General features: G+C 51.3%; 8 protein-coding genes across 8 annotated transcripts; 6 read left to right on the forward strand and 2 right to left on the reverse strand.

The window, feature by feature from the left end:
- Window positions 1-503: 503 nt before the first annotated feature.
- Window positions 504-5,273, forward strand: QC761_500630 (uncharacterized protein; the record flags this gene model as incomplete). Its single annotated transcript, XM_062879313.1, has 7 exons — window positions 504-717; window positions 776-1,150; window positions 1,208-1,895; window positions 1,966-2,223; window positions 2,289-2,722; window positions 2,779-4,479; window positions 4,541-5,273. The coding sequence occupies 6 exons, from the start codon at window positions 504-506 to the stop codon at window positions 4,137-4,139; spliced, it is 3,330 nt and encodes a 1,109-aa protein (XP_062730549.1). The 3' UTR covers window positions 4,140-4,479; window positions 4,541-5,273.
- A 2,428-nt stretch (window positions 5,274-7,701) lies between these two features.
- On the reverse strand, window positions 7,702-9,375 carry QC761_500620 (uncharacterized protein; the record flags this gene model as incomplete). Its single annotated transcript, XM_062879312.1, has 1 exon — window positions 7,702-9,375. One exon carries the CDS (start codon window positions 9,373-9,375, stop codon window positions 7,702-7,704), a length of 1,674 nt encoding a protein of 557 aa, XP_062730550.1.
- Window positions 9,376-10,147: 772 nt separating this feature from the next.
- On the forward strand, window positions 10,148-12,777 carry QC761_500610 (uncharacterized protein). Its single transcript, XM_062879311.1, has 2 exons — window positions 10,148-11,141; window positions 11,205-12,777. The coding sequence occupies exons 1-2, from the start codon at window positions 10,528-10,530 to the stop codon at window positions 12,574-12,576; spliced, it is 1,986 nt and encodes a 661-aa protein (XP_062730551.1). The 5' UTR covers window positions 10,148-10,527; the 3' UTR covers window positions 12,577-12,777.
- A 1,790-nt stretch (window positions 12,778-14,567) lies between these two features.
- On the forward strand, window positions 14,568-16,554 carry QC761_500605 (uncharacterized protein; the record flags this gene model as incomplete). Its single annotated transcript, XM_062879310.1, has 4 exons — window positions 14,568-14,853; window positions 14,953-15,591; window positions 15,649-16,006; window positions 16,063-16,554. Exons 1-4 carry the CDS (start codon window positions 14,678-14,680, stop codon window positions 16,552-16,554), a joined length of 1,665 nt encoding a protein of 554 aa, XP_062730552.1. The 5' UTR covers window positions 14,568-14,677.
- Window positions 16,555-16,911: 357 nt separating this feature from the next.
- On the forward strand, window positions 16,912-19,065 carry QC761_500600 (uncharacterized protein; the record flags this gene model as incomplete). The annotated part of the gene is made up of 2 exons (XM_062879309.1): window positions 16,912-17,384; window positions 17,433-19,065. 2 exons carry the CDS (start codon window positions 16,912-16,914, stop codon window positions 19,063-19,065), a joined length of 2,106 nt encoding a protein of 701 aa, XP_062730553.1.
- A 494-nt stretch (window positions 19,066-19,559) lies between these two features.
- Window positions 19,560-19,854, forward strand: QC761_0075530 (uncharacterized protein; the record flags this gene model as incomplete). The annotated part of the gene is made up of 2 exons (XM_062872760.1): window positions 19,560-19,723; window positions 19,827-19,854. 2 exons carry the CDS (start codon window positions 19,560-19,562, stop codon window positions 19,852-19,854), a joined length of 192 nt encoding a protein of 63 aa, XP_062730554.1.
- A 426-nt stretch (window positions 19,855-20,280) lies between these two features.
- NOP1_2 (Small subunit processome complex component) lies at window positions 20,281-22,226 on the reverse strand. Its single transcript, XM_062879308.1, has 3 exons — window positions 21,430-22,226; window positions 20,764-21,370; window positions 20,281-20,708 (listed from the first exon to the last, which is right to left on the reverse strand). The coding sequence occupies exons 1-3, from the start codon at window positions 21,533-21,535 to the stop codon at window positions 20,498-20,500; spliced, it is 924 nt and encodes a 307-aa protein (XP_062730555.1). The 5' UTR covers window positions 21,536-22,226; the 3' UTR covers window positions 20,281-20,497.
- Window positions 22,227-22,735: 509 nt separating this feature from the next.
- QC761_500580 (uncharacterized protein) lies at window positions 22,736-23,200 on the forward strand (the record flags this gene model as incomplete). The annotated part of the gene is made up of 1 exon (XM_062879307.1): window positions 22,736-23,200. One exon carries the CDS (start codon window positions 22,736-22,738, stop codon window positions 23,198-23,200), a length of 465 nt encoding a protein of 154 aa, XP_062730556.1.
- Window positions 23,201-23,696: the final 496 nt, after the last annotated feature.

Genomic DNA, 23,696 nt, shown 5'->3' on the forward strand with positions numbered 1-23,696 from the left:
GCTCGGACTGCTGCCTCGCAGTCACCCTGTGCCAAGAACACAGCACTTTTCCTGCGGACTACTTTCTTGTCCAGCTATCATGATGTACAACACAAATCGCCATGGCAACGTCCCAGCCCGACCAGTGGATGTTGGATGCCTTTCAAGCCGCTAGGACTGACTTCGCGCGCAATATCAAGAACCTCGACAAGTTCGATCTCGCTCAGTACACTTCAGCTCAGCAGGTGTACAATGCTGCCGACGCCATTCAACAGAAACAAGGAAAAACACTCAAGCTTCGCGCATTGGCTCGTATCAAGCCCTACCTGGACTGTCTTAGCCAATACCAAGCTGTTATCGAGGTCTTTGTACAAGTTCAACCAGAGATCTTGGCTTTAATATGGGTAAGCAGATGCTGCAATCTGTATGCGCACTTTCTTGTGGAAATGCAACTGACCTTGTTAATAGGGACCAATCAAGCTGGTCCTCCAGGTACGAAGGTCTTAGCCACATGATAACCTGATATGATACTCAAAGTGGTTCAGCTCACGAGCCGGCTGGCCAAGGCATTCGACAAGGTGGTGGAGGTTCTCGGTGTTATTGGCGAGAATCTACCCGAGTTTGACCGTTACGCAAAGCTCTTCGAACAAGACGAACAGGTCAAAAAGATCTTGTGTCTATTCTATCAGGACATTCTCGATGTGCATGTAACACTTCTGAAGTTCTTCGGTGGCAGCGGTAAGCTTCCCAACTCTCTGAATGTCTTGCAAAGATTATCTCTAACAGCGCTCCACAGCCTGGGAACTCCTATTCGAATCCTTCTGGCCCAAGGTCACCGACAAGATCAGTATCATAATGCAGCGAATGACAACCCACAGGGCTCTAATGCTGGAAAAGGTCACAATTGCCAACATTACTCAAGACATCGCCGACAGAGAACGCGCCTATAAGGAGTATGAAAAGCAGCATGAATTCCAAGATCTCCAAAATTACCGCTTGCTGAGAGGTGAGCTCTCGCCCTCCTTATACGATGACGAGCTTCAGCAGTTTGCCGGCAGTGGCCCAGAGAAATCAGGCACGTGGTTGTTCGAGAATGGGGATTTCAAAAAGTGGGCCGATGTCAACAACAAAACCCGGCTTTGCCTTTGGCTTCAGGGCATACCTGGTGCTGGTAAACTAGACCTTTCTTGGATGCTTTGTTTGGAAAAAGCTAATAATCAACCCCCAGGGAAAACTGTATTGACTGCCAAGACAATCCGGTATCTCCAAAGCCAAGGGCAGACACTCCTGTTTGCGTTCTTGTCGTACCGTGATGAGCGCAAATCGAAACCCGTCAAGATCTTTCAGAGCTTAGTCTTTCAACTTCTTGAGGAACAATCGATGTTGCGCCCATTGTTACATGATATTTACCTCACCAACTACCGAAAGCTTATCTCGAATCCAGACTTCGTGGGGGATTTGCTAGGCAAGCTTTTGCAAACGTCGGGCCCAACGATCATTGTCATTGATGGCGTTGACGAAGCCGCCGAATCAGATAAATCATACCTCGTGCGGTCTCTTCTTCGAGTTACGAAATCTGGGCCGAATGTCAAGCTTTTTGTTAGCAGTCGGATGGATTCAGCGATCAGCAAAGAGTTGATGCGCAGTAGCACAGAGCTTCACGTTGAGGATCACAACGAAGGCGATATTCATGAGTTAATAGACATGGAAAGGGACGATCTCTTGTCAAAATTCCGGAAATGGGATGCTGACGAGGCAACTTGTGACCGAGTTGGCCGAGCCTTTCAACTATTGAAAGAGAAAAGCGATGGGATGATACTATATGCGAAGCTGATGGCAAGACTGCTACAAGGTCTGGACAATGAAGATGATATCAGACGGGAACTTGATACCTTGCCGGAGGGTCTTGGGCAAGCGTAAGGGCACCTCAAATCTTCAATCCTTTTCACCCCATTTCATATCAGACCCGCAGCTAACCGCGTACAGATACGGCCGAGTTATCGAACGAATTGAATCAAACCCAGTGCCCAAGGACAAAGCTGCTGCAAGGAAAATTCTGGAATGGATTGGCTCGGCTACACGCCCACTTCGCTACGAGGAGGTCATCCAGGCTTTGGTGATCGAGTCCGGATCATCAGGATTTACGAAAGGGCGTAAAGCGTTTCGGGATATTGTAGAGACCTGCGGGCCAATTATCGAGGTGGTTGGGGACTATGTCGGTTTTGTCCACTTCACTGCTAAGGAGTGAGTTCTGCACCAACGATGTCAAGGCTTGCTGAGACCTAACAGGAGCCATCCACTTCTTCCAGGTATCTTTTCAACGGCGACGGAAAATTTCTTGACAAGGAGGAGTCGAATCTTCATATTTCCCTAGCTTGTCTGACCTACTTGGCCTTCCAACCTTTGGACCGCATCATGCAACATGGAGACTCGGCTGCCATATGCGACGAAACCTCAAAGGTCCTGTCTGGCGACTTTGTCTTGCTCGACTATGCTGCTTCGGAATGGCTAAGCCATATCGGCGCTTGTGCTCAGTCCCGCCACGATGAACAGCTCGTCCAGGCAATACGACGGCTTTATGAGAAGCGAGGGAAGCCAGATGTACATGACTCCACTCAAGTCTCCAGGATATTCAAACACAAGTATCGAGCACTTCGAAGAGACCCAGAGCTTGTTAAACGCCTCGGGCAGTCCGAGACTTTTTTGAACAGGTCGAAACTTGACCTCATCGAAGTCGACGGTGGTAAGTCAAAGGAGTAAACGCATGGGGTTGCGGTCCATGTTCTAACCTCTTGATAGGATGTTCATGGTATGGCATGGATCCAACCTATATTTCCCAAGGCATCATGCGGTTTCGGGATCTCCTCGAAAGATCTCTTTGTACCACCTCGCCATGCAACCTTTCTTGCAATTGTACAAAGATCAAAAGACTGTACGGGCATGCTCTATTTAGGTGCCCCCGAATATCTTGTCCCCGATACATTGACGGATTTGAAACTGATTCCGCACGTTTCGAGCACCACAAGACACATGAACGCCCATACAAGTGCTCTCATTCCGATTGTTTGTTCTCCCAACTGGGATTCCGGACCGCAAACGACCTTGCCCGCCATGCGGACGTCACCCACAACCACGTTGTCAACGATGCTGTGCCTTGGAAAAACTTCACAGCCCACCACCTCAGTGAAAGTAACATTGTGGCCATCATAGAAGATACTATCAGTCTGAACCAAGTCGGGATCATGACACGCATTCTATCCAAGGAATCGGGTTTCCTACGCGTCTGCTGTTCCAGAAATTCGAATGAAAGTGTTCACTGCGATGAATATACCAGGGGATACCATAATGGGTATCAAGAGCCCTTTGTGATGGATGATGCACTGAGGATATCAGCAAGAGCAGGAACTACAGAAATGATGGAATGCGTCATTGCGGCTGCCAAACTTGCTAAACACAAGGTTTATGCCAAGGTCGATCTTTTGGCACATGCTATCAGATCAGGGAACAATGATGCTTTGGGCGTTATTCTTCAACACTATACTGCCTTTGGCGAAGCCTCGGAAGAAGTGGAGATCCGTGAAGCTGGCTCGGATTCTGAGTATGACAACGAAAAGTGGATTTGTTTCACCACTGTGTCACTCTTTGAGTTGGCCTTTGCCCACGCCAACGGCCGAGCTATGAAAGCCCTGGTAAGGGCTGGAGCCCGTCCCGATGTTCGTCGAGAGACGTTTATTGATGTGTTCAAGACAAGAGGCCACATGGAACTAATGTCCGCAGACAATCCTAAGACACGAGACACGCTAGGGAGGATGAAAGTTCTAAAGCTCCCAAGTCTGGTGCTGCAATATGGGCTACAGGTCGCTATTCAGCGATCCTCAGCCCATTACGCCGAGTTTTGCGTCGATATGGGTGCCAACGTCAACGGAAAATGGCTCAATATTGGCGAGAAGAAAAGACGCGAACGTCCGACGATGCTATTTCTCGCGATCAAGAGTGGATGTGGGCCCATCTTCAAGTTACTGCTGGAGCACGGGGCTCTTCTACAGGGGGATGAAGTGGAGGATGTCGAATCTGGGGAGATTGCTGGGATGAAGAAGATTGAAAAGTACTTTTCTATGTCTTGGAAGGAAATGATGTCGACGTTTTCGAAGAGTGCGTGATTACACTTGGCCCGTTGAGTAATTCCGGTAAGCAGGAGGTGGCAGGAGTCATTGGGGGATTCATTCAGATCATGATGAGCCGATCAGTGTACTTGATCTCTCATACTCAGTTGAAGTCAAATGCACAAATTGCTGTGTTATGACAGCGACCCTGGTTACCTAGCCACTTCCCGCGATCGATCTGACGATGTTTATCGTAATATAACATAGAGTAACGACGATTGCCATTTTCGACAACATGACCAATGGAAGAGAGGCTATCTATCTCTGGTCCCGTACCCACCAATCTCATCGTCGAACACCTTTGTGGCAAAGTAGCAACCGCAAAGTCACTAATGTCGTATGTGTGTCCCTTTCACAAAGAAGGAATACACTATGCTGATCCATGACATGAACACTAGATTAGCTGCCTCCACACGTAGTGGAAGCATCAGAACAACACCATCAAGACTCTCACCCTGGAGATTAACCCGTAGATGTATTGGTCATTCGCAATCTCGTGGACGGCCTCAAAAGCCTATCTATAGCTTGTCATAAGCTGCCCTAATATCTCGCTCGGGCGTGTGGGAGGACATTCTCGCCACCACGAGACTCCAACCAAACAGGGACACTGATCTCAACGTCCTCGAACACAAGTCCATTGATAACTACACGGTCCATACCTACCGAATCGTCAGTTCCCCTTCTAGCTACGTTTATATCCGCAACAATCGTTATTCACCCAAGAAATTGCAGACCGGAATATCGAGTTCATTTCATACCTTACTTTGCCGCGAACACGCGATACTTGTATCGTTTTGGCTTGTTGGACGTGGCAAGAGCAGGCGATGTTGTGTGCGCATCCCTGGTGTAGGTCTACGAGCAAGCGCTGCTGATGCTGAGAGCAGCGTCGTTTGTGGCCGTGCCTTTTATCTTAAGCTAGAATGAAGACAGAGATCAGAAACCTAGGTATATGGGTAGTGGACAGGTTGGAAAAAAGACTCCTGAGCTGTGAAAACCTAAACTATTATTACAAGTACATCATACACCACCCAAGGCCTGTTCCATTATCTCCAAGCCCCACTACCATCAGCGAGCTATCATCTTCTTGATTCCCTCCTCCATCAGCTCAACAGGTTTCTGATCAAACCCCGGATCCCTGTCGATGAAGATCATCCCGGTACCGCATCTTCTCCTCCCCATCCAGAGGCACATCATCAGGCCTAGGTCTATTCCCCCCAGCCAGACTTGATCGCCTTTCTGAGCTCTACCTTCTTGACAGGGGCAGCCTAGGCGAGTAACAGAGCCTTTCCCGTACTTTTTGACCACATTCTTGAGGAGGCGGCCTTGGAAGGTTTGTCTCAGGGGAAGGGTGGTTGGCACACTGGCGATGCTGTCTGCTTCGTTCAGAGCGGCCAGGGATCGCGAGAGATGGACGGGGCGAACCTGGCGGGAGTGGGTGATTGCGAGAGCGAGCTCGTTGGAAGGCTCATCCTCCAGGCATGGAGGGCGAAACGAGTATGAGGTCATGTCCAGTGCTTGAAAGCCCGGTGTAACCATGATCGGCGGTGGGTATCGACCAAGGGGAACTAGGTGAACTCTTGGGCCGGCAGTTGGCATGAAAACACCAAAGTGGGTGAACTGGCCAACCTGTCATGACTGCATCCAGGCTCTGTGTGAAACAGCGAGATTGTGGACCATACGCCAGGCTGCTGGGTTACGACAGCAGTACTTGTTAGAGGCGATGATTGCTCCGCCGTGTGCGCGCGGTCCCCGTCGCATGAAGTGGACTACCTCCCCGACGGCCCTGGTCGAGGAGTACATCAAGGCATGAGCCTTGTAGAGCATTGGAAGGTTGTGTGTGCCGGAGATGGGTGAAGAGTCTGAGGAGTGGTCATCCCTCTCGATGTATATATCTTGGGCACTGCGAAGATAGGCTCGGGAGATCGTCGAGGGAATACAACAAACGCTGTGCGCGTGGCCAGCGGCGATACTCTGGCCATCTATCCTTCCGGTAAAATGTGGGAATGACTGGCTAAAGAGTGTAGTTTTCTCCCTTCGTGATCTTAGCCTCAAAGCTACTTTGTCTCATGATAACGTTCCCAACGAAGCTCATATCATCTGCAAGTGTAATCGAATTGACGGGGCTTGGAGCAGACCCCCAACCTTGCACAAGACGGAACAAGCTGGCCTTGTCGGGGGTAAAGAAATCCAACGATTGTTTCACTATCGCTCGAATTCTCTTTCCCAGAGTAGGCTCGAGACCTACAGGCGCCAACCTTGTGGGGACTGGAGAATGGTATAATAGCAGTCACAGTACCTGGCCGGGGGTGGTGCTCTGTCCCGTCCCTCTCATTCACTTGCTCCCTGCGGGGCGCTTCAGTGGACCGCTAGCTCTTTTCTTCACCAGGCTGCCAGCCCTTTTCCTAGCCAGACCACAACGCTCACCCCCAGCCTTCTCTATTCACCCGGTCACCGTGTCATCATCTACCTCTGCCCATAGACCATTGCGAAGTTCTCTCGTCTGAGTTCCTGAGAGATCATAAAGACTCTTGTCTGAGCCCGGCTATTCAAGAATCTCCAAACACCCTACCTCTGCACATCCGCAATAACCCACCCGCCCGAAATGGCGTTGAGAATGTTGGCAATCCTGCTTGACCGCAGTACACGCGGGCTGGAGGAAAGTACCGAAGTCACTTTTCACATTTTCTCAACATTTCCGACTGAAGTTCCAGACCAGATCTGGGACCATTTTATGGAGACCTACGAGGACAATGCTGCGGTGGTATGGAAGCTCGTCTGGGCCATCGACGGCGTCAAGCAGAAAGAGCACGGAAGCCATCATCATCTGTCCACCAGACCATTTATCAAGTTCGACGAGCCCGAAAATGGTGTTTTCAACCTGGTGCCATGGTGACGCAGTCGAGGCACAAAAGCATTAGCAATGACACCTTTTCAGATCGTCATTCATTTTTGATAGAGTCAAGAGAGAACGCTGCCGTTTCTCAAGTTAAGGTCGATGGCCGCAACGTCAAAAGGTATATTGGGATGGTACAAGTACCACGATGTCCGACAACATTAGCTTCCTATGTACCAAGTACCCACGGAAAAACATGAACCCAGACGCTTTGTGGACGTTCATGTATGCAAGAGTGACAGCTGGGATGACTTTCAGATTCATCTTGAGTTTCGTATCATTTGCTGTCATTGATAGGGTAAGGCAAATATCATCCACCACTGCCACGATGAGTACAGCGTGTCCACTGAGATGACTAAAGCTGTAAGATGACTCAATTTCTCTTTTTCCGAATATTTCTAACTAGATCGCTTTCGTGCACCAATTATCGGAATAGCCACATTCATCCATCCCTCACTCCAGTCAATTTGATGGGGAGATAGGTCCCTGTGTAGATTGAGAGTTAGGAGGGAGGATTGATAGGCTTGATAATCCCGATACGAGGTGGTGGCTTCCCACGTGGGTATGAGCCCGATCCGACTGATTGAATCCGTTCCCCTATCCTTCTGATGCTTTATTTCCCAGTCGATATCAATCATTAGCTTACAGGGCCTCTTCCATTTCGGCCTAGCCGCATCCGTAAGCCTGCCCTGTCGTGTGTACTGGAGATGTCGCCCCAGTGGTGGAGTTTTCTGCCGGGAAATACGGCAAAGGCAAATTTGGTCCACAAACAACATTACTCTCCGGAAGAACCCCCTCCACAAAGTACTGTCTAACAATGTCATTGACACAATTAGAAGGAACCGCCAACGAGCAATGACCATACCCCCGAACCTCTACCAGCCTTGACCCGACAAAAGCATCATTTGCCGAACGCGCCGAAATAAGCGGACAAACAGGGTCATACGTCGTCGACAGAATCAACAACGGATGAGCTGTTTTGACTCCTCGCTCAGGAACAAAGTCAATTGTCTTGCGAACTGCCCATGACCGTCTGTTGAAGTAGCCAGGCCACTCTTGACTCCCGAAAATTGTGTTGTTGCTCGCCTCGAGAATGGCGGGAATCAGCTCCTCTGGAGTCGCAGGTGACAGTGCAGCCCCGGAGACACCGTCGTTGTACCGGATATAGTCATTGGCGTCTCCTTCATCGTAGTCATTGTATGATTCTGCGGTTGACGGCAGCATGTAGTGAAGGAAAAAGGCAGTCGCGTTTCCAGTTTGTACAAGCGGAGTTAGGGCCGCGGCCAGGGGAGCCCAGCGCAAGGGGCTGTACAAAGCGTTGAAGACGGCGTTGTTCCACACGTCTGAGAAGCCGACAAGACCGCTAACAGTGTTATTAACGTAGATGGGGGCTGGCTCCTCCCTCAGGGCCCAAATAGTCGAGATCAGTTTCTCGGTTAGCTCTTCTTTTGTTTCTGCCAGCTGAGCCAGTGGACAGGTCTGATTGCCTGCCTTGATGCACTCATCCACGAAGCCTTCAAACACCTTATCCGTGTCGTCATTGGATTCTCTGTCGGACCAGTTTGTAAACCAGTCAAACTCGTTGGCCACGCCATCGATGATGACCCTTCTTGCCCGTTCTGGATACATCGTGGCGTAGGTTTGACCCAATATGGTGCCGTAGCTGAAGCCCCAGTAGTACAAGTCCTCCTGCCCCACAGCATCCAAAATGCTATTCATATCTGCTGCGGTTTGAGGTGTGTTAATGTACTCTCCGTGTTCGCCCATGGTCTGTTTGCAAGCCTGGCTGTAGATGATACTTGAAGCCCACCAATTGCCACTGGACTCGGCCAGGTTGTAGGGGTCTGTTCCAGTCCAAGAGTTCCGTGAAGCCTGCGTTTTGTTGCCAGGGGTCGGGTAGCACTTGACATACGGCGTAGATGCGTTGACACCCCGTGGATCAAAGCTGAGCAAGTTGAAGTTCTCGCCCACGACTTGGCTGATATCCACACCCCAACGGTACATTAAACTCATACCGCTGCCTCCTGGCCCGCCGGGGTTGAGAAGGATGTTGATGTTGCCGTTGGCTGTGGCATTTTTGCCTCTTAGTCGAATGAGGGAGATGTTGAAATGCTTCTCGTTGTTGAAGCCATTATTGCTTGCGTTGAACTGATCCATGGGAACCAGCAGATTGCTGCATTCGAGTTGGTGGTCCCCATCTAAAGTAGGACTGATGGGGCATGGTGTCCAGGCCAGGCTTTCTCCATGGTACTTTTGCCCTTCGGTATGTTCATCAAATGTGGAATTGTGGGCAAATCCCACCGCAGCCAGACAACTGATCAAAAGGGCTAGTGCTCGCATTGTTGGGAATCTCGAGATTGTTCTGTAGGCCGTCAACTAGAATTTGTGTTTGCCTGATCGATGTCCACCCAGGAGCTGGGCCTCCTGGCAAAGCGCCATCCTTGATTTAACATGGTATTGATCTGAAAGACCTCAATGGGTTTACCCCCACTGACTGACAAAGCGTTCATCTGTTGGTTGTTGCTGATGATATCCACATCGTAGCAAATCGACCGCATTGGGAATCCAGCTCGAAACCCTCCACCTGGACGGACAAAGTGCTCCAGTTCAATCATCGTGATGTGGGGTCTTAGCATTCCACGCTGGGAGGATTCGAAGCCTCACGCCTCTTAGCGAGGTGGGTGTCTGGAGTAGCGAGTCCGGATGCGGAGTATGTCGTCTGTTTTTCCAACCACAACCATCACGAAGTTTGTTAAACAAAGACCACACAGGCCCAGTCAAGGCGTTGTCCGTTTCTCGGTCCGATGTCGTCGGGTTATTCTCATGCCGACTATCCGAAGTGCAATGGACTAAGTCTGAAAGTAAACAATTAGACGATGTTGGGCCAGAGGAAGCCCGTGGGGTGACACAGTGTCAAAGTTGAGACCAATAACATATGAATATTGCCAAGATGATGCAGTTTATCATCGAGCAGAAACTTGCAGATCTGGGACATGATACAGAGCACTGTGTAACCAGGGCTTATGAATCTTTGCTGACGTGATGGCATGGGGACCATGAGGGGCAGGGTGCCAATGGAAGTCGGGTAGGTGTCGACTGCGGGGCACCTTGCTCCAAGTGAGACATCTCCATGCCAGAGATTTGAGGACATCGGACCAGCGTGAAGATACTCTACCACAACCATCCATTGTTACACGACCTTGGAGGTTGGCCACGCAAGCTTCCAACAGTCTGCGATCCGCCGTTACACAAGCTTACGTCCACTGACCTGGTCTCTGGAACTGGCACAAAACACCGTCGGGAACAGCATCGATAGGTCCTTCGGATCCAATAGTATCTCCAACCTTGCAGCCGGGCTGCTGGTTGAATCCTTTCCTGCAGCAACGCAACCCAACGGGTCGGCCTGCCAAGGATCCCTTCACAGTCTCGGGCCTTGATCCAGCGGGACGGACAACCCCATAGCGAGCATAAGAGGCGACGCTCATACCAATCATGATGGATACCCGCATGCTGAGAGGCGAGAGACCCTGGCAGCTATCACCTCCCCAAATGCGCCTTTTCCGAGCTCTGGTTGTCGGTGTCCTGTTGGTCTCCGCGTCAGCGAAAAAGGATGAACCCAACTTTCCATTCGAGACCAAGCAATTGTCCAAGCGAGAGACGACAAACCATCAAAATATCGCCTTTGGAGATCCCTCCTCGGTGTCCCTCAACCACAACCGACCGACATGCAAGATTGGACCCCAAGATGCGGCTTGGCCTACCCTGAACGAATGGTCAAAATTGAATACAACGCTCGGTGGCAGGCTCCTGAAGCCATCTCCAGCACCCATTGTCTGTTATCCAGGGCCAAATTACAATGCGGCTGCTTGTGAGTTCCTCGTCGGCGGCGCGGCCAGGCGCACCAGATTCTGGCTTGACGATCCCCTCAGTGTGCTCAGCCCCTGGACTCAGGGGAATACATGTCTGTTATCTGCCAACGTCAGTGGGCCTCTGAGAAGCTGCACACAGGGAGGGTTTCCGGAGTATGTGGTCAATGCTACGTCCGTGAGGGATGTGCAGATAGCTGTCAACTTTGCTCGGAACAATGATATCAGGTTGATCATCAAGTAAGCCATCACAACGAAACAGCGCAAAAAAAAAAAAAGAAAGCAAACTAACGGCTCCGCCAGGAACACGGGTCATGACTTCTTGGGTCGTTCAAGCGGTTACGGATCACTAAGCGTGTGGACACATTACCTAAAGGGCATCGAATATCTCCAAAGCTACAAGGCCAATCAGTACAAGGGCTCAGCAGTCAGGCTCGGTGCTGGAACCGAGACCTGGGAGGCAAACAATGCCATGATCGCGCAGAACTTCACCATCGCCGTGCCCAAGCTCCCCACTGAGACGGTTGGCATCGCTGGCGGCTGGTTCCAAGGAGGCGGCCACTCCAATCTGGCTTCTATCTGGGGCCTTGGAGCCGATCAAGTCCTGAGTATCAACCTTGTCACTGCCGATGGCAGATTCATGACGGCAAACAAGGACACTAACAAAGACCTCTTCTTTGCCCTGCGTGGCGGAGGTGGAGGCACCTACGGCGTCGTCACCTCGATCGTTGTCAAGGCCTCCAAGGGACTGATCACCCTCGGCACCGCTACCTACGGCTTCACTACAGGTCCAATTGCCCCCACGACGTTACAGAACCCAACCGCCAATATCACCAATACCCAAGACTTTTGGAAAGGGGTAGAGATCTACCTGGCCTTTGCGAAAAAGGTCGTCGACGCCGGCGGCTTCGGCCACGGAGACGTCACCTACCACGGCAACACAAGTTTCTCCTTTGCGGGAATATTCCTTATGCCCGGGTTCTCCGCAAGCAAGACTCAGGAGTTTGTCAATCCGCTGTTCCAGTCGTTCCGTGATGAAGCCGGCATCAACATCACCACTCCTGTCGCCACGCTGGTCACCTATGCTGAACCTGGGAATGGGACAAACACCGCGCCGGGAAGCGGTGCTTTCTCTTCACGCCTTCTTCCCCGAAATAACTGGGCCAACTCAACCAGTATATCTCAGACTTCCAGCGCAATCAAAAGAGCAGTGGAAAAGGGCTTCAACATCCGCACCCGAGCCTACGGTCCAAAGCTCGATCTGGTGACAGGACCCTACGCAGCGAGTGGTGTGAGCCCCCACATGAGAAGTATGGTCATCCACCTGACGGTCTTCTCTCTGCTCGACGTGTCATCGCTCTGGGTGTTGGAGTCCACACCCGGTGAAGCAGCGAGCAATTTCAAGGCAGAGCTGGCTAGGCTGGAGGATGCAACTGATGATATTCGACGGGTGACTCCGGGGAGCGGGGCGTATTACAATGAAGCTGGGAGGTTGGAGCCAGACTGGCAGGAGAGTTTCTTTGGGGGGGAGAATTATGGGCGGTTGTTGAGGGTGAAGAGGGAGAGGGATCCTTGGGGGTTGTTTTGGGTTCATAAGGGGGTTGGGAGTGAGGGGTGGAGGGTGGAGACGGGGGATGGGTTGACGACGAATAATGGGCCGTTGTGTAGGGTTTGATCTGGGGTTGGAGGTGGGCACTGTCGAGAAGGTGGGAGGGTGTTTGGACTTGATGGGGGATGAATATTTCGAGAAGAGGTGGATGCCGGTGAGGCATGGGCTTGGAAACTGGATGCAGAGTTAAGCGCTGTGGTTCCTACAAGACGTTAGGTTATCTGTACGCGAGGAATAGAGGCAATTGATATGTGTCGTTTCCATTTACAGAACGGGCTGAATCTGAGATGAAGAAGCTGTCTCCTGCTTGATGCATGCGTCTTGAGCCTGACACTATCAGCATGCCGAGATGTAGGACGCCAATATTCTGACCGGTCGCCGACGTTGAAAAGACAGCAATGATGCTTGCTTTCTTTTCGCCGAGACCATAATCGCTCAACCAAGGGAACGCAACCTCAAGCCATTCTCTTACCGAACGCCACCGGAAAGCCCGATCAAACCATATTCCCATCATCGACTATCCAAAGCGGAAACCTGAAGCGATTTTCAGGCCCGCGGTCCCGCCGTTTCCTTACCCCGAAAGGAAAAAAAACGGGGGAATGATGCTGCAGCTAGAGCCTCCAGCTGAGTTCTTGTTAGGTTGTCTTCTGGCAGGGTTTGCCAAGTCTGCGGCTGGGGTGTGGTGTAGCAAGTCTTGGTCGGTGATACGTCGATCTGTAGGCCACGGTTACATTTAGGGGGTTTGTTGAGCTGTCAATTCGTTCGCTTCCACAGAGTCAAAATATGGGGTTGGGCACTAGACTGCTAGGGGCAAGTTCGGAACCAGATGATACGGGTCTGAGTTCCTGGATCGTTGTTACATGGTTGTTGCTATTTCTAAGTTTCGTGCACGGTGAGGTGTTTGCTTATGTCTTGGGTCTCGGTTGGGATCTTGGTTGTGAAAGAGAGCGGTAGTTGTGGCTTCAACAGGCAGGCGAGGGAAGTATGACTTCGACAGGCGAAAGGGGGAAAATAGATGCGGAGGCTAAGGGGTCGGTCAAGGTCCGAGGGCGAGCGAAAGGGTCAGAGAGATCTATAAAAGATGTCTCCCCGCCCTTGATGACTGCGAGTGTCTCTCAGTTTCTCATCATCCACCAGACATCTTCTTTCAAACCCTCTCAACTTTGTCCTACTCCTTTCAAAAGTCAACATGCAGTTCCAGTACCTCCTCACCATCCTCGGCGCGACGCTCGCCATGGCTGCCCCTCCCAAGGGAATCGGACTCGTCGATACCCTTCAGCCTGTTGACAAGGAAGGTGGCTGTGTCCCCGCCTCTTGCACATCGTTTGGTTGCTGCTCTGGCAACTGCGGATACTGGTGTGTAAGTATTGACCTGGATGACTTCTTGAAGTTTGGTCTCGGATGACTGACGGGTAGAATCACAGCGCGCGTGCGGCATTGATTACAGCTGCTAGGTTGGGGTTGTTGCCAAACTCTTGAGGGCTTTGGAGGGCATGCGAAGGGGGGTAGTTGTGTTGTGGCGGTTGGTGGTGTTTTGGGGAGGTTGACTGCTGGAACGAAGGAATTACAAGGGGTGCTGGTGGGCGTCTAGACCTCCAGAGCTTCCGTTGAACTTGAGCGCAAATGTTTAAATCCAATAAAGTCTCATTATACTAGGATGCCTGGTGAGGGTTATCTACGTGGTTCATCGCGAGCCTGGTGTTAGCCTGGTATCCGTTACTGGCTACAACGCCCCAGCGGGTTTACTCTCCGAGATTCTTCTCCAGGCACCCGCCTCATCAATTGAGTCGCGACATTGCATCTTTATTCTCAGGCCCCCACCGACCCCCCAATCTTTCCGTGCTTTTAGGCTGACATAACTCACAATTTTGAGACTGAATCTCGCATCACCTGTCGAACTGGGCGCAGAGATTCATGGCGCAGGATCAATATGGAAGACTTGGCGAGGGCTATGCAAGCCACAATCCGGGGGGTGTTTTCATGATCCCATTCGACAGCTTCCCCGCGCAAGTAAGGCTTTGCCCTGCTCAGCATGGTGTCTGAGGGGACAAATTGTTCAGTCATTCATTTCCCCGCGATCGTCCGTAGCAGGAGACCAACTGAGTCCACAACCTGTCTTCCTCGATCCAAGATAACAACCAACTGGCCTTTGAGGAATGATGAAAACATGGTCGATCTTTTACTGTTCACATTCCTTCTGATCAGGGCGGCTGTCGCGGCAAGCTGCGCGGATGGAAACACAATTCAATTCCGCGTTGGGAACTGTACAATCCGGTCGCCAAACGAGCCAGAGGTGCAGTCTTGGGGAGCCGAAGTAGCTCTTAACAATGAGAGAACGATATGGTATGTCGCGACGGACCCCCCTTGCATTTGAGACATGCATGGGGAACATGCACCCGGGGATGATCTTCCCCTCGTTGGTCTTCGCTAACATAGCAAAAGCATGATTCCTTCAACGGTGCTCAACGATACCTTCTTAACAACAACCAATCTTTGCCAGTCGTCCGAGCAACTCAAAGTCCACCAAGTCGACATGACCTCAGCGCAGTGTGCCTCGAGAAGGGGAGGACCAGTTTCTGCCGACAAGTTCAAGGGAGTGCCACTCAGCAATCTGGTGCAGAATCCAGGATGGACCTTACTGAACAACACTATTGAGGATGCCGTCGAGGTGAGCATGCAGCTGTCAAGACAGGCCATCACAACAACTGTCGGATTGATCACCAAAGGCCAAAACTCGGCAGCATCTCATCTAGGGCTTGCAACAGACTCATCGATCTTGAAAGTACTAAAGGGTCAAGGTTTGATCGTGGCAAGATCGTTTGGATTGAACGTTGGATCGCAAAGTGTTCAGTCGCCGCGAGGTGGCAGTCTTGTACTCGGAGGCTACGACCAAGGAAGTGTTGCCAATCCATTCCTTCACGAATTTCCGATTCCGCAAAACGACAGACTCCAAGATCGGCATTGCCCCCTGCAGGTCGAACTAACTGGACTGACGCTTGAGATAAAGATGGCGAATGCGAGTGAAACAGAAAGCAGGGACATCTTCAGCAAATCAACCGGAATAACAGTCTGTGTTGAGCCGTAAGTATCGGCCCTCTCTTCAAGAAACAAAACGGTTAGCTAACGAGTCAAACACAGATACGACAATTTGTTCCGCTTGCCCTCAGAAACCCTCTCCACTTTGCTCGGCTATGTGAACCAAACCACTGAACAACGCACCCACTTGGTACCAGTTACTGAGTATGCAGACGAGTTGGTGAATCTCGAACCTGGTTTGGTCTATCGGAGATCATCTGGAGAGTTCAACGCGGCGCTACGGTTTACCATCAATGACAAGATGACAGTGGAGGTGCCATATCACGAGCTTCAGAGACCATTGAGGGGCCTTGATAGCAACGGGGCTGCCGTTTTGAACACATCCTATAACGAACTGCAAATCTTTGGTGATCCAGCTCCTGGAAATGCGCCAGTCTTGGGGAAAGCTTTTCTTTCACAGGTGGGTCTCATCGTCCCTTTTTTTATGACAGAGTTCTCCCTACTCACTCATGTTAGGTGTATCTTTTCGTCGATTACGATGCTGGAAAGTTCTATATGGCACCTCTGAACAGCGAAGCGGGTGCGGTGCTGCCGGTTGCGACAGGAACTTGTCCCTCAGGGGGGCTGACAGCCACCGAAAAAGGCCTTATCGCTTTGGGAGCCGTCTTGGGTGCTCTGGTTCTTGCTATTCTTGCATGGGCTATCTATAGATGGCGCCGAAGACGCAACCCACGCATCAACGGCACAGAGGCTCAAGCTATGGACCATGCTCCAGGTAATGCGACATCTGGCGCACAAAATCGATCAGTTGTGGGAACTGGTCAGTTTTCAAGTCGGAATAGGTCCCGAGAGATGCAAGACACACTGTCACAGAACTCGGCCACGGGTGCGGATAGTGGTTTTGCCATTGGACATGCACCTTTCGGACATCTTTCACGGCAATCTGTGGAAACTGGACGGAGTTATGAGAGTCCACCACAAAGGCCAACTCATACCGGGATAGTATAAGTGAAAACATAAGGTGAGATCAGGGAAGGCCGTTTGCTTGCTACTTGACAGCTGGCCAATGAATATGTGTACCTCTGAGACGATAACTTTAGGCATCAACTCCATGGAGTAAGGAACCCATGAGTCAACGAACTCTTGGTTTCATTTTGGGTGCCTGGGAATTGACGCGCCCGATCCAAACCAGGCCTTTTCGGGCATCCATGGGGCTGAGCCAGCCCGTACTTGCAGCACCTCAATATACCTAACTTGCCCTTATATCACTGAGGCCTCCCCCCTTACCTTGCACATGCCGTGCCTCCTTCCCCGCAGTTTTCTCCACCATCCAGTACCGTGCTCTCGGGATTCAACAAAGCTTCCATGGATCCACTGACCATCACTACCTCGATCCTCACTGTGGGCGCAACCCTTCAACAAGTCATCAACCTTCTGGGCAATTTCACCAACGCCGGCACAAAGATCGCCGAGATACAAAGGGAGCTGAATCTCACCGCTGGCGTGCTGAATTACATCCAGGAACAGGAAAACAACAACAACTCTCCCCCGACGTTATCGATCGACGATAATGCAGGGCGGCCAAGCCGGAGGAGGTCTAACGCGGGCGTACACCTATCAAGTATTCTACGGGACAATATTTCACAGTTACAACTCGACCTACAATGTTTTGCTGGAGAGCTGTCCAAGCTGGCGAAACCATGTTCGTCTGGGTCCAAAGTTGGAAGGGTTGTGGCCAATGGAAAGGTGGCGTGGAAGTTGTCCTACCTCGAAAAGATGCAACATAGCATCGTGAACAAGCGCAAGGAGCTGGAGTTCATTCGGAACAGTCTGGTGGTGTAGGTGTATTTCCGCTTGCTAGCATCATAGAACTAACATCGTTTCAGTGACAGGAGAAACGACCGCGCACCCTCCGAGCGACGCAAATCTGCAGATCGAGTTGCCTCCATTTTCTTTGCGCTGGCTCGCCAGTTCAACGACCACATCTCCAACACCCGTTTGCCTCCACCTAGTCACGATGCCCAAGAGGTATTTGTCAAAGCAGTGAGAAGGGGGAAATGGCGTGAGGTTGAAGGGCTGCTCGAACAAGTACACCCGGACTTCACGCTGGGGTCGATGGAGGGCGAGCTGTTCCCCCTCCATGTTGCTGCGATGCTTGGAGATTTGGTCATGGCCGAGCTTCTCATGTCGTACGGTGCGACAGTGGATTGTCGCTCACAGGACAACAAAACACCACTCATGGCGGCCATCGAACACGACAAATCTGTAGTAGCCCTGGCCTTGGTACGTCGTGGAGCGGACGTAAATGCATCAGATTCACGAGGACGGACCCCCCTGCACATGGCGGCCAGGAAGAACTCCAAGGCTGTTGTTCAGACTCTGTTGAACAACGGCGCCGATCCCAACGCATATGATATTGACGGCAATACCCCTCTCATGGATGCTGTTTGTCGGGAGGACAGGGAGATTCAACCAACCGACACAAGTGTACTCAGGGTTTTGCTTCAGCCAAACGGAAGTACTGTAGCAGCCGACCCAACTCTTGGAACCAAAAGCAAAGACTACACGCCACTTCATCATGCGGCTGCTGGAGGATGGCTAGAGGATCTCCGAATCATTATGAAGCTCTCCCACTCTCGACGAGCCCAGGAGTGCTTGGTGCTTGATTCCAGGGGCCGCACGCCCCTTTGGTTTGCAGCGAAAAGCGGTTCTCTACAAGTCGTGGAATTCCTTGTCCAAACTGGCGCTGATTTTAATCGGCATTCCAGGGACTATGAGAAGCCGACAGTACTTTGGGCTGCTGCCAACAACGCTGCGACAGCAGAGTACTTGTTACGCTCCGGGGCCGACCCAAATCAACCCAACAACGAGGGCTACACGTTATTACACCGTGCATGTTGGTCGGGAAACACCATCCTCGCTGAATTGTTGCTACGACACAAGGCAGATGCCACCGTCAGGGACAAGGACGGAATGCAGCCCCTGCACTACGCTTCAAGGGAAGGGCACGAGGCACTGGTCGAAATGCTGCTTCAAAGCAGTGGTATTGATATCAACTGTGTTGATAACACCGGCACCACTCCCCTCATGCTTGCTGCTGACCAGGGTCACGATTTCATTATCAAACTCCTTATCAGCTATACTCCTGCTGCGGACTTTAAACACAAGGATGTCTTTGGCTGTGACGCGTTCTACATTGCTTGCGCCAGGGGTCATATCCTCTGTGCAGCGTATCTTCTGGGATGTGGCGCTGACATCAATACTCGGAATGCAAAAGACAACACTCCACTTCATGCTGCGGTTAAGGTTGGGATGAAGGATATGGTGGGCTGGCTGCTGAGGATGGGGGCTGACAAAGGGGTGATGTCGAAGCAGCCGTTTGATGGAATTGATGTGAAAGGGACGCCGCTGGATATTGCGAAGGCAGAAGGGTTCGATGAGATGGTAGAGCTGTTGGAAAGTTGGGAGCTTGATAGGGGGAGGAAGGAGAGGTATACTGCTACCAGGGTGGCTTTATGACGGTATCTAGTCAGCCATAAAGTCAAAACAGGTTCCTACAAAGGTCCCAGGCATACACTTTCGACTATATGTGAATTAGACGGCCAGAGAACCATATGTTGTAAATGCCAGCGAGTGTACAAGGGAGTTGAAAATGCACCTTATCCAGAGAATCCGTCTTCCTCGCCCGGACAACCCACCCCTCCTCAACACCTCCACCCTCTTCAACGACAATTCCACCACACCAAAACATACAACTTCAATTTCAACTACCGACTCTTCGTCCCCGAACTCCTACAGCCCATCATCAACCTCCACTCACGACTTCAGAATCCGTCTTCCCCACGCAGACAACCCACCGGTCCTCAACAACCACACACCCTTTTCAACTACAATTCCTCGCCACCAGAGTAGCATACCACTTCCATTCCAACTACCAACTCTTCATACTCGAACATCTACGACCCATCACAAACCCCCATCCAGCGACTTTTCCCACAACCAAAACCCTCACAATGGACTACCTCACAACCGCCCTCAGTAAAGCCCTCTCCTCCCTACACCAACTCCAACAAGCCACCACCGCCCGCATTACCACCACCAACACCACCTCCCCCATCAACATCTACAACCAAAGCCCTCGACCTCCTCAACGACCTCTCCGAACTCATCAACGAGGGTAAGTCTTTTAAACCCACCCTTTTCCAGACCCACACAACACAATCATCAGTGCTTTTCTCCCTACCTACACAAGAGTTAGGCCTATTCTACCTAATTTCTAGTCTATTCCAGGGCCTGGAATTCTACTAGAACTAAGTAAAATACCTTGATAGACTTGGGAGTTAGTACCGGTGGGATCATGCCCAACTCTTGCCCTACACTTCCATCTCTGTCGAGTTATTCATCACCACTTTTCATATGTTTTGGCGCTCGCTAGTGCTTTTGTCCCCGCTCAAAAACGAATCATATCGCGAACAAACGCCTAGCTTCCTCGCTCTTCCAAGCAACTGGCGATGCACGCGGAGGCCATGAGCAAACCGCGGTTGTGTCGCCCGCAGACGCGCCGGCCGGTCGTTTGTTATCGGCCGAGAGGGAAAACGTCCTTGTCATTTTTGACATTGTGAATGGCATCATGGAGGGGGTGTTGGAGTTGTTGAAGACCTTCAGCAATGTAGACTCATGGAGGGGACGAGGATGCGTAGGCTTGATCACGACAAGGTGGTCAACACCGCTAAGATAGGGGGCAATCAACGGCTATTTGCCGTGTAAAGGATGCGGATTTATCAATGGATTGTTCAATGATAACTTTTTGACATTGCAGTACCCGAAGCATGCAGACCTAGCCTTTGTCCCGAAAAGAAAATAACGCTACCCATCACAATAATATCATCCTGTATTACGTCCATCGTTCCTCTCATCCTCTCCTTCACTAACAACGATTCATCTGCCCATCTTACTCCTCATCACCAATCCTGATTCTCCCCTCAGCGCCCAATCCATGGGACCACCATCCACCCACATCAACATTGGTCTCAGCCAACGAGCGGTGGCTGAAGAGAAGCCAGAGACCAAAGACAGGCTTGGCGAGGATGTCGAGAACAGCGTAGATCAAGATCTCGGTATCAACAGTAGTGCGATGAGCGCCGTCAGCAATGCCCCAAACACTATTTCCAATAGTCAGCAACAAACTTCACAATCCCAGTCGTAGGGTAGACTCACATGGGATAAGCAGTCCACAACACAAACGTAAACAGCGCCAAAGAGCTAAACAGCCTCGTCACACTCCTCCCCTTGGCAGTCACAGTCCGAGCACCATGAAGAGCCACATGCCAAATAACAAACAGGTACGACACACACCCAATGGCATACCATCCCCACCTCTGAGTAGCTGTCTCACCCTGCGAGGCGAACAGTCCGCTCAACACCATAATCACATCAGCTATAACAGCCATGAGGGTGTGAGCACCATCAATACCGGCCAACAAGGACAGGTCCAGCAGGAGCAGCGGCGTGGTGATGGCCCAGTCAACATATCTCCCCCAAAACACCTGACGGCATTCAGTGTATCCAATGTCGGGCACGTGCTTATGGTGGTCCTTGGCCGGGGTGCAGCTGAAGCTCGTGGCGTGGCCAGAGGCCATGGCGAAGTAGCTGAGGGAGGCGGTGATGGTGATCAGGGTGGTAATGACATGGTAGAGGCGCTTGGAGATGGGGACGTTCCATGACATGAAGGCGAAGAAGCCCGAGGAGAGGACCATCAGGGCAAAGACAACCCATAACGTCCGGTGGCCTGTCTCGCCGATTTCTTGAAACTGTGGGGGTGTTGCTGTGCGATGAAGGTATTAGTTCCAGATGTGGTTTGTGGTCTAGAGAAGAGGGACCTACGGATAACAGTGGGAATGGGACCGGGACTGTCTGTATGCGTCGGCTTGGCAGCTGCAGCGCCAGCATAGCCGTAGAGCATTTCCGCAACTTGATCGTGGTGGATCATCTTGATGGATAGCGAGTAAACCGGGTGTTGATATCGAGACAACACACTTTGTTGAGTGATAGAGAAGAAAAGTCCAATTGTTGTTCTAGACAACAGCTGATGGCCATAATAAAGCCCAAGAACACGGCCAGGACGCGAAGCAGTCGCCTCCCCCCAATGGTTCGGTCATCTGGTGCACCACGCAAGCTCCCGATGTAAGAGCGACGTCATCTATTTGTCCTGTGGTTGGAGTTTCAGGCAACAGGTACCTCAACAACCCCGCAATGACCTACCTTGTGAGCAAGTACCTGCCCGTATGGATGCGGGGAAAGGAGTCACGGAGTTCAAGATTCAACGGCCCGTGGCTGCCCACTTGTGCAAAACAACAATGGGCATTGAGGGGGTTGAAGGAATCCGATTTGATAATGGGAGAAATGCAAGACCAATGTTTCTGCATGCAATATCCAATGGCAGTGGGAGCTGGGGTGTGCTTCACCGAAGAAGAGCTCGGCCGCATGCTTGAAAGCTTGACTCTGCTGAAGATCAAGGTGTCTTTGCCGTGTTGAAGCGACAAAGTCCGAGAACTGGCTTTTGGCGGGGTAATGCCGATCTCCTGGTAGGTAGGTAGCTTTGCTTGAACGTGACACCTGACAGCTTCAATGTTCTCGCATGGACCAGCAACTTCGAAGCAGTGGTTTCATGATACTGAGCCTTCTCCCATGTTTAACAGATGTTCAACTGAATGCCAAGCTCGCTGGCAGCTCCAAGCTGTTTCGAGATAGATCTGACCAACAGCATCAGCATGATTGGTGAGAACAGCTAACTTCTGGTGATTTGTGGCTCCATCAGCCCCACAGCGGCCCTCGCTAAACTTTCAGACCAAGCAGTGATTGGCTGGATTGTGATAACCTGGACCGCATGTGTCCCCACTACGTCATACCATCCACCGGTCTTACGCCTTTGAGCTCCATCAAAGCTTCGAAAGAAGCATTGCACTCCGCCCCAGCGGGCGGCCTGACTGGCCAACAATGACCTGAAAGGGGACAGGGCAGTCACCTATTTACCTTCTGCCACCTGCAGCCTCTGTTTCACCCTCAAACAACAACAGCAAGCCACCAAGGAACCTGATCCACGATCCCATCTCGATTTGAGATCCCCGACACTACTTCAACTTTAAACTTCAGATCTATCCAAACCATCAATACCTACAGCACCTCCAACATGTCTTCAACCACAATGAACTGCCCCGTCGTTGGAACCACCAACACCACTCTGCCCCCTTCGCACCCAGACATCGATCTGAACAAGCCAGGCCAGACCTGCCCTGTCGTCGGTGCTACAACGGACCACCACCACAACCTTCACAAGCACCCTCAAGTTCCCCACCCCGGACTCTCCGCCGAGCACAACCACGACGATGCGAATGCCTGCCCCGTCTTGACAGGCAAGCTCGTCAACGAGCCCAAGAGCCAGCAAATGGACGATCAGGTCTGCCCTGTCGTAGGAACTGCCACCACGGTTCTCCCTCCCGATCACCCTTCCACTGAGGGCAAGGCAGGCGATGCTATCTGCCCGGTTACCAAGGCGAGAGTTGACCACCACAAGGGGAAGCTGCATGGGCACCCTGACGTGAGCCATGCTAGTGTTGGGGCTGTTTGCCCTGTTGCTGGAGTCAGGGCCTCCTAAATCATCAAGGGAGGTCCCAACTGTCTGGGACCGAGTTCGTTGATTCTGAGCTGTCACATCTTGCGCGTTTGCGGAGAGATCATTCATACTGGACTGCGATCTTCTTTGTTTAGCTACATGTATGAACCTGAGAAGTCACAATATGAATCAGATAAAGAACAACACTCGCAAGTTGCAACATACACATCAAATGAGTGTATGGGTAAACATACTAGTGGTTATTGCATGTGTTAAGAAAATAAAAAATGGACGTTCGAACCTGGGACCTTCACATAGAGCATCGTATCATTCAAACCCTTCCATCTGTCTTGCAACAGCTTCAGTGAGAGACCATTGTTTGCAAATGAGACGTCGTACCACTAAACCACACGCCCTGTCTTTTGTTGTTGTTTGTGTTATTACTCTTGCAGCTTATATGATTGCTACTCAACATCTCAGGGCTCAAGTTGGTCTGATGACCCCACGTTGCTTGGCCAAGACATTGCACTCATGACAT

This window comes from Podospora bellae-mahoneyi, chromosome 5, assembly GCF_035222275.1.
Source record: "Podospora bellae-mahoneyi strain CBS 112042 chromosome 5, whole genome shotgun sequence".
Classification (NCBI taxonomy): domain Eukaryota; kingdom Fungi; phylum Ascomycota; class Sordariomycetes; order Sordariales; family Podosporaceae; genus Podospora; species Podospora bellae-mahoneyi.

What these genes read in the sequence shown, in the direction of transcription:
- QC761_500610 (XM_062879311.1), top strand. Translation starts at nt 10,528, where the DNA reads ATGATGGATACCCGCATGCTGAGAGGCGAGAGACCCTGGCAGCTATCA. An exon ending in GATATCAGGTTGATCATCAA is followed by an intron (nt 11,142 to 11,204) that starts GTAAGCCATCAC and finishes CGGCTCCGCCAG; the next exon opens with GAACACGGGTCATGACTTCT.
- NOP1_2 (XM_062879308.1), bottom strand. Translation starts at nt 21,535, where the DNA reads ATGATCCACCACGATCAAGTTGCGGAAATGCTCTACGGCTATGCTGGC. An exon ending in TCCCATTCCCACTGTTATCC is followed by an intron (nt 21,371 to 21,429) that starts GTAGGTCCCTCT and finishes TTCATCGCACAG; the next exon opens with CAACACCCCCACAGTTTCAA. An exon ending in TTGTGGACTGCTTATCCCAT is followed by an intron (nt 20,709 to 20,763) that starts GTGAGTCTACCC and finishes TATTGGAAATAG; the next exon opens with TGTTTGGGGCATTGCTGACG.